Source organism: Gymnodraco acuticeps, unplaced genomic scaffold (genome assembly GCF_902827175.1).
Source record: "Gymnodraco acuticeps unplaced genomic scaffold, fGymAcu1.1, whole genome shotgun sequence".
In the NCBI taxonomy this organism is placed as follows: domain Eukaryota; kingdom Metazoa; phylum Chordata; class Actinopteri; order Perciformes; family Bathydraconidae; genus Gymnodraco; species Gymnodraco acuticeps.
In genome coordinates this window covers 1,634,640-1,649,665 of record NW_022990501.1, presented here as the reverse complement: position 1 = coordinate 1,649,665, position 15,026 = coordinate 1,634,640, and the positions used below count along the sequence as shown (strand labels likewise).

The window sequence follows — 15,026 nt, the reverse complement described above, 5'->3', positions numbered from 1 at the left end:
ATTGGGCTTGGGAACATCCTCAGCTGACAGCATTTCTTGGTTGACAGATAATGTGTATCATTTTGTACTGTATCAATTGCTGATTGTAATTACGTGGTGTATTCTCTTCCAATCAATAACCTGAGTATAGCTTTTTGAAATATGTGGTCCATACTGCAGAGATGCTAATATATCAAAGTCATTTCTTTTGCTTCTTTTTCTTTACATTCCAAAAGTCCACTCCCACCATTTGAACTCAGTAAGACCTTAACCATTGGGTGTGTTGGCAGAGGATGATTCCAATACTCAAAAGAAAGAAAAGCAGGCATGTTGTTTGTATATTTCAAATATTAGAAGGACATCAAGCCGTTGCTGTTGGTTGTATCAGAAAGATAATGTATATGCATATACATGTTTAAACAAACAATTGCAGAAAACTAGAATGACCTTAAAGTAAGTAATCAACTGTATGGGGAAGTTTCATCTTTGTGTTAAATGTTCACCATAATCACCAGTAGTGTCTTTAAAGGCAGTTGTCGTAAAATAAGCTTTTTCTTCTTATACACATATCTCCATTTCAGTCGCACTAGCATATAAAACATCTAAGTTTAATTAATATCTATGTTCTGAAGACTTTTACAAAGGGGTGTGTGTATGTATCTACCATTCATAGCCTCATTTGTGTGTCATTTTATCAAACAGATGGTGGCAAAAGGACAATTTCCTTTGGCTTTTTTATGATTTATGGACAAAAGAGAAATGCAAAATTCCTTCTGGAATGACCTTTGACTCTTAAATGTTGACAACATGAAAGGAGAATTGTTAACCTTGGTGCAAAAATGTGCTGCACTTTCCAAAACGATGCAAATATGAAAACATTTATGGGCCAAAAAACATGCAAATGAAGAACATCTTCACCTACTTGGCAATGCTTGTGCATTATTTAGAAAACATTCAACAACTTCACGCAACATTTGCTTCGTTTTCTGAAAGCGCTGCATAAACGAACCGCTGCAAACACATAACGCTGCAAGAAGCTCAAAACACAACTGTAACGGGGACACTATAAAGTGATGCACACAGCTGGGACTGAGTGCTTGTTGACGTTCAGGGATTATAAAGTTGGCCAACTGTCACTGTTTCATAATTGTAAATGTTGTCAGTATATTTCAAATGAGTGTTACCTATGTTAGTTATCTAGCCTATCGCAGGTATGCAATGCTGTATCATGTGATCACATGTTTTAAATAACCCAATAAAACGCACATTTAGGTAGGTTTCCATGAAAGTGACAGTTGGCCAACGTGATATCAGGTCCCGGCTGTGTGCATCCCCTTTTAGTGTCCCTGTTTCCGTTGTTTTTCGAGCTTCTTTCGTGTGTTTTTGCACATTTGTGTTTTTCTATTTGAACTGTTTTTTAAACTGCAGCACTTTCCTCCTAATGAAATTGTTTTGAGGCATTGTAACACATTTGCCCCTGTTGGCCAGCGTAGATTTATGTTCTTGAAATGTATGCAAACGAGCACATATTGCCTTGATGTAAGGGAATGGGGGTTTTATGATGATATGAATAGGCCTAGATTGTCACCTTGTTTACCTGGGGTGTCTCCCCTTTATCTAGCACACATACAAGCCGTTTTTATATGGCAGCACAAAATAGAGTACTAGAATTTCTCTCATTAACGCAGCAGTCAATCATGTGAGAAGTCATCGCTGTCAGTTTGCTGTCGGCTCTCCATACCAGGTGGTGCAGAGCATCTGCAGTGTTTCACGAGAGGTTAAATAAAACGCAAAAATAATTAGGAGCACTCAGAACATGTCAGACGTCAGACATGCTACCATTAGGGCGGAAACATAACTAAAACCGCTTAAGTGTTAAAAGCTGCAGAATATAGGCTAACCTACTCTAATCCTTCAGTTTTAAAAGTGGAAAGTAGTTAAAGACAAAGGGATTGATATTCTACTTTTGCCCTTGAGTGAGAGGATGAGGGAGGGAGAGAGACATAGATGGGGGGTTGTCAATGTGTGTATGTGTGCAAGAGAGGGAGAGGGGGACGAGTGACAGAGAGATAATCTCTTTTGTATGTTTGATCCCTAAATGTGGTGGTTGCGTCCCCTTATCCCAGCTACTTAGTTTCTGCAGTGCGTAAGTGATGCCATGCACTCAGGGCCGTGAAAAGCAGGTCAGTATGACCACTGAGAGAAAACCACATGTGCATCACATGGATAGCCTTGGGATTATTCCTCACAAAATGTCTTAATTCCTCTGTTCACTAATGATCCAGGGAAAATGCCCTCTAATCTCCATTCCATTAATTAAAAAGAGCATGAGCCCGTGGAAAACCTCACCATCTGCTGCGGCTTCATTCCAGCAGACAGATTGTGTTTTCAGCTTTTAACCAGGGGAAACTGGGTTTCTTTTTTTCAGAGCCAACGGTTGGAGCACGCATTGAGGTGGATGGTAAACAGATACTCCATTTGAGTATTTATGTGCTGAAATATGATGAACAATCTGTTTTAAACATGAGCAATCCTTGCCAGGGCAGTGATGATGTCTGGGAGTTTGAGCTGCCTCCTGAGGACAATTTCACAATTTGAACGCTTCATACCCGTGCTATACATAGAGTCAGTAACAGCCCTCTTAATACTTATAGTCTTTTACATTTAAAGTTACTGCTTCTATAATAAAATATGCACTTCTCTTTTTTTATAGGAAATGCTGCAATGCAGTCCCTGTGTTTTTCTAAAGGATTGCTATCATTCTCTTTTTAATTTAGCAGGACCTTTAAAGCTGCTTTAAGCTGCTGCATCCTCTCTGTTACACTGATTTGATTAAGGTTCCACTGATATTACCATTTCCTCTAATAACATAAACAAATATTAAAGGATGTTCACACCTTCCACAGAAACAGATGCTAAAAAGTTGATTGAAAGGTTTCTAAAAAAGTCCTTTAATTACAAATCTCTAAAAGGACAGTTTATGACATGTTCCCTATCCTGTGCTGTAACAATAATACCTCAATTAGTGAAACATTTCAAATAAACTGATTCATTTAATTAAGTTGAATTAAAAGTGTCATTTTTTTAAATCAATTTAAAGTGAATAAGATTGTTTATATCAGAATATGAGTTGATTGAAAGGTTTCCAAAAAAATCCTTTTATCCCATATCCCATAGGACAATGTATGAATTGTTCTTTATCCTGTGCTAATGATACCTCAATTAGTGAAACATTTCAAATAAACTGATTAATTTAAATAACTTTAATTATAAGTCATGAATATGATGTGTTTATGTCCGATTATGCTGAACCCCAGTTGAGAAATGATGAAACACTCCTGTAAGAAATAGAATCAAGTGCGTTTGACCCGCGGTCAGAGCCGAGACTGGGACATGGATTCGACCGGGCTATAGGCAGGAAAGATTATCCCAGCAGATGTCGGTTCCCTTCTATTGGAACAGTAGGGCCAATAATAAACACGCACACACACAGAGACACACGAAACGCGCACTAATCTGGGAGAGATAGGCTAGCCCTTGCACGCCCCCCTTTCTCTCCTCTCTTTTCTCTCAGGCAGACAGTCGCTGTTCCACCAATGTCAAGTTTTTACCAGACTCTATTTTGCACAATTCTGCCTGAATCATCCTGTAAGCAGTTCTTAGTGTAAGGTGCATTGTTTCATCCAGATGGACACACAAGGGGCAAAGAAAATACTGTTTTGGAGATGGCATACAGTTTGCCTATTTGCGTTGTGCACTTGTTTCTTGGATGCAGTCCGGGGACAGATTCGCTACTCCATCCCTGAGGAACTGGAGCATGGAGCTTTTGTTGGCAACATCGCAGAGGACCTGGGCTTGGATTTGGACAGGCTCTCTGCGCGCAGATTCCGGATAGTCTCCGGTTCCAAGAAGCAATATGTGGAGGTGAATTTGGAAAATGGAGTTTTATTCGTCAATGAGAGAATTGACCGCGAGGAACTCTGCGAGCAGAGTTTGTCCTGTTCTTTCCACTTGCAGGTGGTCATTGAAACCCCCCTGGAGCTGTACAGGGTGGAGATGGAGATTGTGGATGTGAACGACAACTCCCCTAGTTTCCCATGGACCGAGTTTAATCTGGACATCTCAGAGTCTGCTACGCCAGGATCCCGTTTCCCACTTGAGAGCGCACAGGACTTAGACGTGGGATCCAACTCCCTGCGCACATATTTGCTGAGTGTCAACGAGCATTTCCTTTTGGATATACAGACGCGCAGTGATGGCAGCAAATTTGCGGAGCTCGTCCTGCAGAGCCCGCTGGACAGAGAGCAGCAAAGTGCGCATCAGATGGTCCTGACGGCGGTGGATGGAGGCACGCCGGAGAGATCTGGCACTGCGCAAATTGATATCACCGTGTTGGATGCAAACGATAACGCGCCTGTGTTTGACCAGTCCTTTTACAGAGTGAGGCTGGCGGAAAACGCACCTAAAGGCACCGTAGTCATAAAACTCAACGCGTCAGATTTAGATGAGGGTCCCAACGCTGACATCACCTACTCGTTCAGTGGCCATGCGCCCATCAAGGTGCGCCAGCTCTTCAGCGTGGACTCGCGCACGGGGGAAATCAAAGTGAAAGGAGTGATAGACTATGAAAAGGCCAGGATGCATGAAATCTATGTTCAGGCTAAAGATAAAGGCCCCTCCGCTGTGGCAGTGCACTGTAAAGTGCTGGTGAACGTTTTGGATAAAAATGACAACCTCCCGGAAGTGATCTTAACATCAGTGTCCACACCTGTGCAGGAGGACGCCCCCCCGGGGACTGTGATAGCTGTCATCAGCGTGATGGATAAAGACTCAGGTGAAAACGGGAATGTGGACTGTGAGATCCCACATCACGTGCCATTCCAGCTCCACTCCTCCTTTAAGAACTACTACACATTAGTAACTTCTGATTTTCTGGACAGAGAGGCGATGGCTGAGTATAACATCACACTAACAGCGCGAGACATGGGCTCCCCTCCTTTATTCACCAGGAAAACTATCCTTGTCCAAGTGTCTGATGTGAATGATAACGCGCCTCTCTTCAAACAGCCGTCATACACTGTGTATCTGACTGAGAATAACGCGCCGGGTGCATCCATATGCTCGGTGACTGCACTGGATCCAGATTCTGGCCAAAACGCGTACCTCTCCTACTCTATCCTGGAGGGGGACATACGGGGAATGCCCGTGTCCACCTACGTGTCCATCAACTCGGACAACGGGAACATTTACGCACTGCGATCCTTTGACCACGAACAACTTAAAAACTTTCAGATCACAATTCAAGCTCAGGACGCAGGGTTCCCCCCTCTGAGCAACAACGTGACAGTGAACATCTTTATACTGGACCAAAACGACAATGCACCTGTGATTGTGTCACCGATTGTGCAAAACAGTTCCGCGCCAACAGCAGCAGTGCCCAAGTCAGCTGACGCAGGTTACCTTGTCTCCAAAATCAGCGCGGTGGACGCAGACGAGGGTCAAAACTCGCGTCTCTTTTACCAGATGCTCCAAGCAACAGACCCGAGCTTGTTCAGCGTGGCTCTGTACACAGGCGAGATCAGGACAATTCGCCAGTTGGTGGAGAAAGACCCCTCGAGCCACAGATTGGTCATTCTCGTGAAGGACAATGGTCAGCCGCCCCTCTCGGCCACTGTTTCCATCATCCTGTCAGTGGTTGACAGCCTGCCAGATTCACAGCCCGATTTGGGTGACCTGTCACTAAGCCCGCATCACAGCCCTAACTTCAGCCTGTACTTAATCGTGTCTCTGGGCGCAATCTCCTTCACATTTCTGGTGGCTATCATCGTCCTGGTTTCAGTGCGCAGGCTGAAGGGCAGAGCGTCCAGCAGGGAGTCAAGCTTCCCCTCCATCAGCTGCTGCTGCTGCTGCACCAGCTCAGAATCCTCCACCACGGAAGATGTGTTCAAAAAGTCCAATCTGAATGTTCGGATGCCCGCAGGAGCGCCCGGGTGCGTAGAGGCAAACGGCAACGGAGCTCTCCCTCAGGTCTACTGCTATAAAATGTGTCTGACTCCGGAGTCGTCCAAAAGTGACTTCATGTTCCTGAAGCCCTATAGCCCGGTGATGTCAGTTCAGCAGAATAACGCCAAGAGCACGGATTACCTCACCTCTGGCTGGAGCGCAGTGGACCGTAATGAGCTGGCCAACAACAGAGCAGCGTCCCCAAACGAGGTAATAAACTGACATATACCGACGCGTAAAAATCCAAATAACAGAGGAGTTGTTTCTCTTATCCTTCACTTTAATAAGTATACTTTTCCCAAAACGTTATCCACTTACTCATCCTGTTGTCTCACATGAATTAGAAATGACAGAAAGGTTGAGTCAGGGGCAAATGTCAACATGCATTTGCCCCTGACGCTCGAAGCCAATCTTTTTTTAATTCAAATATATTTCAAAAATGGTTTTGTAAAAGGGGTGTTAAACTGTTAAACGCTATTTAATCTGTGAATGTAAAATGTATTAATTCAATTATATTAAAAACGTCTTCAACCACAGTTTGTTAACATTCTGCATGTTGGACAGAGTAGTTTCAACCAACACATGTTGAGACCATACACTATGCAATCTGGGAAGGTTACAGTGTCAATGTTTGTGTTGCAAACTAAAAAGGTGTTGCATGGGTAATGTAATTGTACATTTGTATCCCAGATATGACTGCTGCTGTGTTTGTGCTCACCTCAGTGTAACCAACCACTCATATTTATCCTCACATTAAGCAGATTAGTAACCAAATCATTTAGCTATTTTTAGGAGATGTGGCACCATCTCCCCTCATTAAAATGTTGCACCGGAGAGCTTTTAATGTAATGTGCAGATGTAGTGTGATAGTCTAATTTGCTTAATGGTCTTATAAAAGAGGAAATTCAAGTTTTCAAGTTTTTATTTCACAAAAACATGAATTGAGAATTTCCTTCTATGGACTAAACGCATTTGCACCCAAAAACTTTATTTATAATGGAATGGAAAATGCCACAACATGTGTTGTGATTGGTCTAAAGTCTTAAAACCTGGTTTGGACATATACTTTGTATCCACAATAACACATTGATATATTTAGATCACTTCAAAAAACCCACTTTCTTTTCAATAGTCAAAGTCAGGAGTTTTAAAACATTGGAAAAACGCCAGTACTCTTTTTTTATCTGAAGACGCCAATGTTCTTTTCCATAAAATATAATGATTTATAAAGAAAAACTGCATACCAGATTGATTATTAAAAAGCCAGATTTTGGCTTGTGAACCCAGACAATAATTTCAGTCATGGGAATACTATTCCATTTGCGGGCACACATATGATAACTGTTATTACAATTAAATATCTCTGATCATTTTATCTTATCTATCTGACACTTTTACCTTGCCAATATCTACATGACTGCATCTGGACAATAACGCAGTGCTCTTGTTCTTCTTGAGCTGATCACTAATTGTTGTTTGTGTTCCAACTCTCCAGCTTAAGTATGCAAGTATTACCAACGACTGGACCTTGACCAAGAACCAACGCAACTTGGCATACAAGAGGTGAATGCATTAGTCGAGCCAGTACACACACATGCCCACACACACACACACATGCACACACACACACACACACACACACACACACACACACACACACACACACACACACACACACACACACACACACACACACACACACACACACACACACACACACACACACACATGCCTATACTTATACTTTCTTATTTTCTCCCAAGGTATAGTTCAGCAAATATGGAGGGCACTCTTACCCGTCAACAAAAATACGATGCCCATGGGTTTTCCTGTTCTGTGGCCCCACAGTATTGGACCTGGGGAAGCCATATGAATGGTAGGTGCAGTTTTGGCTCATTGTCATTCACAGGAAGGGGGGGGGGGGGGGGGTGCTTCTCCCTGCGTCTGTTCCTGAGGATTTAGTCTGAAATATAAAATGGTAAACTGAATAGATAATACCAGGGGGGATTTAAATGCATCAACACCAGGATTACTTTTAAGAAGATTCCTTCTTTTTTGCCAAAAAGACTGAAATTAAGAAGATGCCTTTTTTAAAACCACCTTATTTAAATTGAGTATGTAAATAGGAGCTCTTTGCAGAAATAATCTCCCGATACAAATTGTAATTTATGCGCATGTTTTACAGACTGCAAGATATCTCTCCAGGAGGGGACACTCCCTCACTACTCATGGACTCCGAAGTACACTCCGAGTTCTGAAGCGGCAGACTACCAGCACAACGTGTACATACCCGGCTCCACGTCCGACTACAGCACTCTGAAGCTGGCTCCCAGAGGAGAGCTGGATGTCTACAACACCTTCTCTACTTTTGGGAAGAAAAAGAGATTCATCTCAAACTATGAACAATCTTTTGACATTGATGATAGTCTCATCGTGAGTAATGACATCTTCAAATGAACTCTACTGTATTGTACAGTCTGCACCAAATGTGTATATACATTTATGCCATTTATTAGTTCCATTTCTAATTATAAATCTCTTCTCCAGTTGAACAGTTTCTCTGGAGGCCTGACAGACATGCGTCTCCTTTTTCAAGTGGAATTGAATACCACATGTATATTTTTGTAAATACTATAATAAAGTATAAATGAAGTATATTTCTAGTCATGTTGGGAACAAGGGATGACTTTATAAAGTCTAATCAAAAAAGCTTACAGTAAATTGAAAAAGGGTATGCATCAATCACTTTTATGTAGACAACAACATACCTTTGTGTCTTGAAGGTACACACGCCGTGTTTTAAAAGTGTATAGCCTTTTAAAGGAAACGTTTCTACTTAAAGCTATCACATTTAAGATGTGAGATTTAAATTCATAACTTTGCCAGTTTTCTATTTCTTTTCATATATTTTGGTTGTATGACGAAGCAGTGCCACAGTTACAGCTGTATAGGTTCAACGTCTTGCATCCAATCATGCTGCATTACGTTAGTGACGGGTCATTTGTTCAGGTCTATTGAGTGTGAATGCAGCCCAGGCACAAGCGCTGCAAACAGATGGCAAAGGCAATGCGCAGTTATAAATAATTATAAGCACTCATTAATATTAAAAGGCATTGAACCAATAACCATTACCCATTATAAAGCATTGTAAAATGACTTAAAAGGTGAAGTAGCAGTATCGATGCTTTCTTTAGCTGGTCACTCACTGCCATTTTAGATGTAATTTATATATATTTATATATGTGTATATATATATATATATATATATATATATATATATATATATATATGTGTGTATATATATTTTAGTAAAGCAAACAATTATCACTTATAGTGACTTCTAACCAGTTTATAATGTATTATATGCCTTTACATTGGGAAATACAAAATGTATAACACTGCTATCTATCCACTTTTATGTAACTTTTCATCACATTATAATGCATTATAACGGTGTCAAAAATGAATTACAACTATCAGAATTATGATAGAAAACATAATAATTACATAAAAATGACACTTGACCATAAGTGTCTTAAGTGACCATAAAACCTCAACTTAAAATGTGTTTGAAAGGGTTATTCATATTTATGAGTGCTTATAACCAGCAGTTATACATGTCTGAGCAGATTATAACATGTATAAGTATATTGCATTAGACATGAGCGCCATAGAAAGGGTTAAAAGCCATACAGTAGAGAAGAGATCCAATGGCAAATGCATCTGATTTCAGAATAATGACAATGCTTGGATAAGTTGAAACATGTTATGTGTCCATTAACCATGTTTCAGTGAAGGATTTCTTTACAAGGAATTGCACCGCAGCTGTGATTTTACTCTGTTGGCCTGTACTGAAGACCCCTACGTTGACACCTCATCAGCACTAAGAATGGCAATAACAAGGGTGTTGTGCTACTGCAAGTAACACACACCAAATGTCTGATGACACACAATTGCTTTTCAGTCACTGTTATATGTATCCAGATTTGTATTTATCATTTTGTGTGATGTGTGTATCTGCTAAGCCTTACACAGTTATGCTTAGTAGGACAAATCACTCTGTATTTAGTCTATGTATATATTCATATCAATAAATCTGACTTCAACTCTGTACTTTTTTCATGTTGCATTCCTTCCCTTGGCTTGGGGAACTTGAATGTCTTAATTATTTTCTTGCCAAGGACCCCTAACTTGAAAAAAGACAGGTGAGGGACCTTGTACTACATTTGTGCAAAAATGAGTTGCATAATTAACTGCGCCAACAATTACGTGTGGTTGGTCTAAAGTGGCTACAGCATAAACAAACTTTTTCTAAAAAACAACATTAAAACGTAATGAAACAATAACTTTCCTGCAATAACTCTGAATACCTCCGATTAGGCCCTTTTTCCCAAAATAAGACGATGTATCTGTGTCTCCTTGATTAATTATTTATTTGTATTTGATACATCCAACATGTATGTTACACATGATATGTTTGTATTACAGGTTTATAGGGTTCCTTTGGCTTTGCCTGAATGTTTGTGTGGATCAGTCTCAGCTGCTTAATCAAGTGAAGTGCCAACAGGTGTGTCTCATTAAGTCTTTAGCAGGGAGGGGCTGGGCTCTGTCAACATGAAGAGAACAATGTGACAATTCTGCAGTGAATGACTTATAATATTATTATATTGTAGTGCCGAGAGATAGGGAGTCGGAGGCGGTGCATCGAAGGTGCAAAAGGTAACTTTATTGAGGAGTAGAAAAGCACATGTTGGTGGCTTGCAGTCCGAGTAGAGAAGAGAAAGAGAAAGGATGGAGGACACAGTATATACCCCGGAGGTACAGTAAGCATAAGTGTCCGTGCGGAACAATACCCCCAACCTGTAGTTCCATGAGTGGATTATGTATTAATAAGTAATCACTACAATATATTATAAATGTAATGTGCTCATTGGTAGGTTGGCAGACATAGTTGGCAGCTTAGAGATCTTGTATTCATTGTATGTTATACTGTGTGATTTGGGTTTTGCTTTTTATTAAGCCATCCCTATTCTTACCTGGGCAGTTGGTATGTTCCAGTTAAAGGTCTCATGTCATGGCCATTTCTACTGATCATAATTCCATTGTTGAGGTCTACTAGAATAGATTGACATTGTTCAATGTTCCAAACTCACATTGGTTTCTCATACAGCATCTCTGTATAGTATGTGTATTTACTCTCTGTCCTACACGCCTTGTTGGAGCTCGGCCCCCCCCCCCCCCCCTCCCTATGAGCCCACTGTGCTCTGATGAGTCCACCACCGTTACAGCGGAACATCCGTGATTATGTGTTACAATGGCGTTAGCAACCAGAAAATGACACCAGTAATGACAATAGGATGAGAATGCTGCGTGGGGTCTGGGTGTCATGTTGGCGGGACGTTGCACGGCTCGCTGCAGCGAGGAGCGGACAGTGTGAGCTGGGTTAATTTCCTGCTTGCTGCGTGGGGTCTGCGAGACAGCGAGACATCGCGAATGGACACGGGAAGGGGGGGGTGCTGAGGGGGCTGCAGCACCACCATCTGCGAGGCTCCACTAGCACCCGCACCCCCAAATGCGGCGCACCTACAGTGTACAGTTTTGCCGCTGAGAGAGTGTGTGTGTGTGAGGAGCTCCACTGATTGGTCCATTTGGACCAATGGGTCCATTTGGGTATGGTCACGTCACTGTACCCAGGAAGAAAAAGAGAAATGTCCAACGAGGCGTTCTGGGGCAGCACAGACAGGTATTTTCTGTGTTAGAGTTTTACTCGCTACAGGGTGTACTTTAAGGGTTTGTGACTGCAGACCGTTTACATGCAGATCAACTTTCATAACACACAAGGGGACGGGTAATAACCGGAAAAACATTGCAGCAAGACAGGGAGAAAGTAAACCCACTCCTACAGATTCCCTGAGAAAAAGGGGAGTGGCTAATCAAGCACCCCTGAGAGAAACTGGAGGAAACAATCAAGAGAATGATTGGCACCTGTGTGCTGTTAAAAGGAGGACAGCATGTCATTCGAAAGAAGGAGAAAGAAGCAAGAGGAAGTCGGAATCGAACAAGGAGAAAAGTGGATTCTTGAGGACTTCATCAGCTGAATCAGGCTATTTTTTGGGAGTGTTTGCCACTGAACCCAGGAGCTGTTGGGGAAACATTCAACTTTCCCCTTCCAAGTTAACCCTGCAATCCAGTGAGCTATTCTGGCCTGTCACCCTCAGATAAGTGGTTATCACTACACCAATATCATTTCTCCTCCTCTAGCACTCTACACACACACACACACACACACACACACACACACACCACACACTCTGGACTTTTAAAGCTGAACTTTAAAACTTTACTTTCACACATCCTTATCCCCTGAAATACACTCCTAAACTGAGTGACAAAGGACAAAAAAGACTTCTCCCCTCCCCCACACTCACTCACAGTCAATCCCCAGGATGTATTGATGTTTTGTGAGTTAACTTGGCTTATTTGTTTGTGTATGTATTGGAGTTAGGTTTATCTGGTAAATGGTCTGTGACATGAGTATGTTTGTTTGATGTACTGATTTATTATTTGGAGTTAACAAAAATACAGACTTTTTATGTTGAAAGTGAATTGATTTCTTATTTTTCCTGGAAGCCATTCCAAGGACGTAAAATACCTTTTCTTCTATTCCCGGTTGTTAGTTTTGCCCTTATTTTCTTAATCTTTTTGGAAATAAATGACACTTTTTTGCACAAGCCCTGCTTATCAAACTGATTTTTCAATATCCTTTTTTCAAGTTTTCCAGTGCTGTACCACCTTATTCCCCTTTTATATAGCACAGTCATGCTTTTATTCCTATCAAATGACATGCTAAACCGTTGCATTCATGTGGTTCTGAAATAACTGCTAAATGAACCTAGTAGTAATTTCAATATCAATCAATCAATCAAAAACAAAGCAATTAAAGTTGCAGACATGAAGGATTTTCCTCAGTCCCCCTCAAAAGCTGAATTGAGGATTTTTCTGTGTAAATTACATTAAACACCAACTATAGAAGTGTGGAATGAAATGTGTCAAGAGCACGATTAGCTAGTGGTCTTCAAAGGGGCCTTAAGAATAAAAGCTCATTTTGCCTGCACCGGCCTTGCATGTTGCCTCTGAACAATGCCTTTAACAATTCAGTCATTTTGTGCCTATATGCTGACATTAAGATTTGGGCCCAGAGAGGACAGTTGTGTGAACCATGGAGTCATATGTCTTGTAAAACAAACTGTCAACCCCACTGGAAAATTGAAACCATTTTTTCCTAAGTTTCCTGCCGAGATGCAGTCAGGTGTGGTGATCCCAGCCAGTCCCACTAAATCTAGAAGGTGCCGGCAAGAAATCAGGCTTAGTCCGGAAGATTGGAAGAAGTAGGAGCAGCTTCATTTAACCTTTTCTCTTGACATTTTGGACAGTAAACCTGGGGTTTCAACTACTGCTTTGGAGATAATACCTAAAGATCCATGGGCTCTCACTGAGCTAATGCAGACCAGGGGGTTAATCCTGGGCCGGGCCTCACTGCCTGAGCAGAGCTGCTCCAACTGCTTCTAAAAGCTGGGGGCAAAGGGCCAGTTTCACATTTATTTTGAACTCTCTCCAGCAAGGCTACAAGAGATATTATTCAATAAAATACGTAGTATAAAAGAGGGAAAACACATCCCCTCGCTATGTATATAATATTTATATAATTTCATTTTTTTGCTATGCTACAGACTACCACACAACATATCTGCAATTGGTATAAGGTTAAAAATAAATGATTCTAGTATTGCTTCAATTTAATTAATTTACGACTTTTTTTTCCCCACAAAATAGTGATTCTATTCACGACTTCTGAGAGAACGCAAGGCAAGGCAAGTTTATTTATATAGCACTTTTCAACACAAGGCAATTCAAAGTGCTTTACAAAAAATGAAAGACATTAAGAAAATGGTATTTAACATTAAAAAGAAAAGCTAATAAAATAAACATGTATTGATTTGGATATGTTTTTAATGGGCAGAAATGTTTGACAATACGCAGTGATCTTGAATACAATATGTATAATAGGATGTATTGAATTCCAATACCATTATTTAAAACTGAATAGATGTGTCATGAATTTGAATCAGTGCTGCATGCCTGTTTTAAAGTGTAACCTTCAAAAGATAACAAAAGTTGCGGGAAGAATAAATAATGCCTACATATTTGCTGACTCAGCCTACATTACATTAATCAAGAAAAGTAGATTTACATAAGAATGCATACTTAAAAACAATAGTTATGTATAATGCATTACATTTCATTATATAATTGTAATTGTCCGCTGCTCCCTGAATTTAGTTTCTCTTTCCACAAACTAAGTCTATTCCACTATGAATAAGAAAATCACCCGAATGCAGGAAATAAAATGTTTGAGCTTTAAATTCACAATGGAGATAAGACTTCAAAAGGATAAAACCTTTGAGATAAAAAAAATGAATATTCATCCCCGCCATTTAGAGGCGACTAAGAAATTAAAACACAAATCCAGATAGGCCCACCACTATATCCTGCCAATAATTACAGACACCCAAGCCAAGAAGTGTCTTTGACTGTATCACTCAAACAGCCAGGCTTAGCAGGCATAATATGTCCCATATGCAATAAGCAGAAACAAAGCATATGTCTAGCTTTTTTGGGGGGCTTGTTCAATATTTTCAAATCCCAATCTGTGTTATATCTCCCAACAATCCAGAGCTTCCAAAACTCTAGCAGATAAGAGCAGTTCCCTCTTTTCTCCACTAGAGGGGGCCTTAACCTCACAGATGCCTTTTTTATATTTGAAGGAATTTCATTGCCACTTTGGTCTTAAATAATATGTCTCTTTTATTGCCCTTGGATTGATAAGTTTGAATACATTTGAATAGATTTGCAAAAAAGGGTCGGAATATGGCTTGTTTATCATTTAACACGCAGAAACTACTACATGCATTTATGGCATGCACAGTAAATTCAAGACCAAATCAAATTGCTATGTTCATGCCTGATGTTTGCCAGGAGCTCTG

The 15,026-nt window shown here is 40.7% G+C and overlaps 1 protein-coding gene across 1 annotated transcript; it reads left to right on the top strand.

The window, feature by feature from the left end:
* Nucleotides 1–3,666: 3,666 nt before the first annotated feature.
* On the top strand, nucleotides 3,667–9,967 carry LOC117552988 (protocadherin beta-15-like). The gene is made up of 4 exons (XM_034226727.1): nucleotides 3,667–6,192; nucleotides 7,478–7,545; nucleotides 7,746–7,858; nucleotides 8,168–9,967. The coding sequence occupies exons 1-4, from the start codon at nucleotides 3,667–3,669 to the stop codon at nucleotides 8,437–8,439; spliced, it is 2,979 nt and encodes a 992-aa protein (XP_034082618.1). The 3' UTR covers nucleotides 8,440–9,967.
* Nucleotides 9,968–15,026: the final 5,059 nt, after the last annotated feature.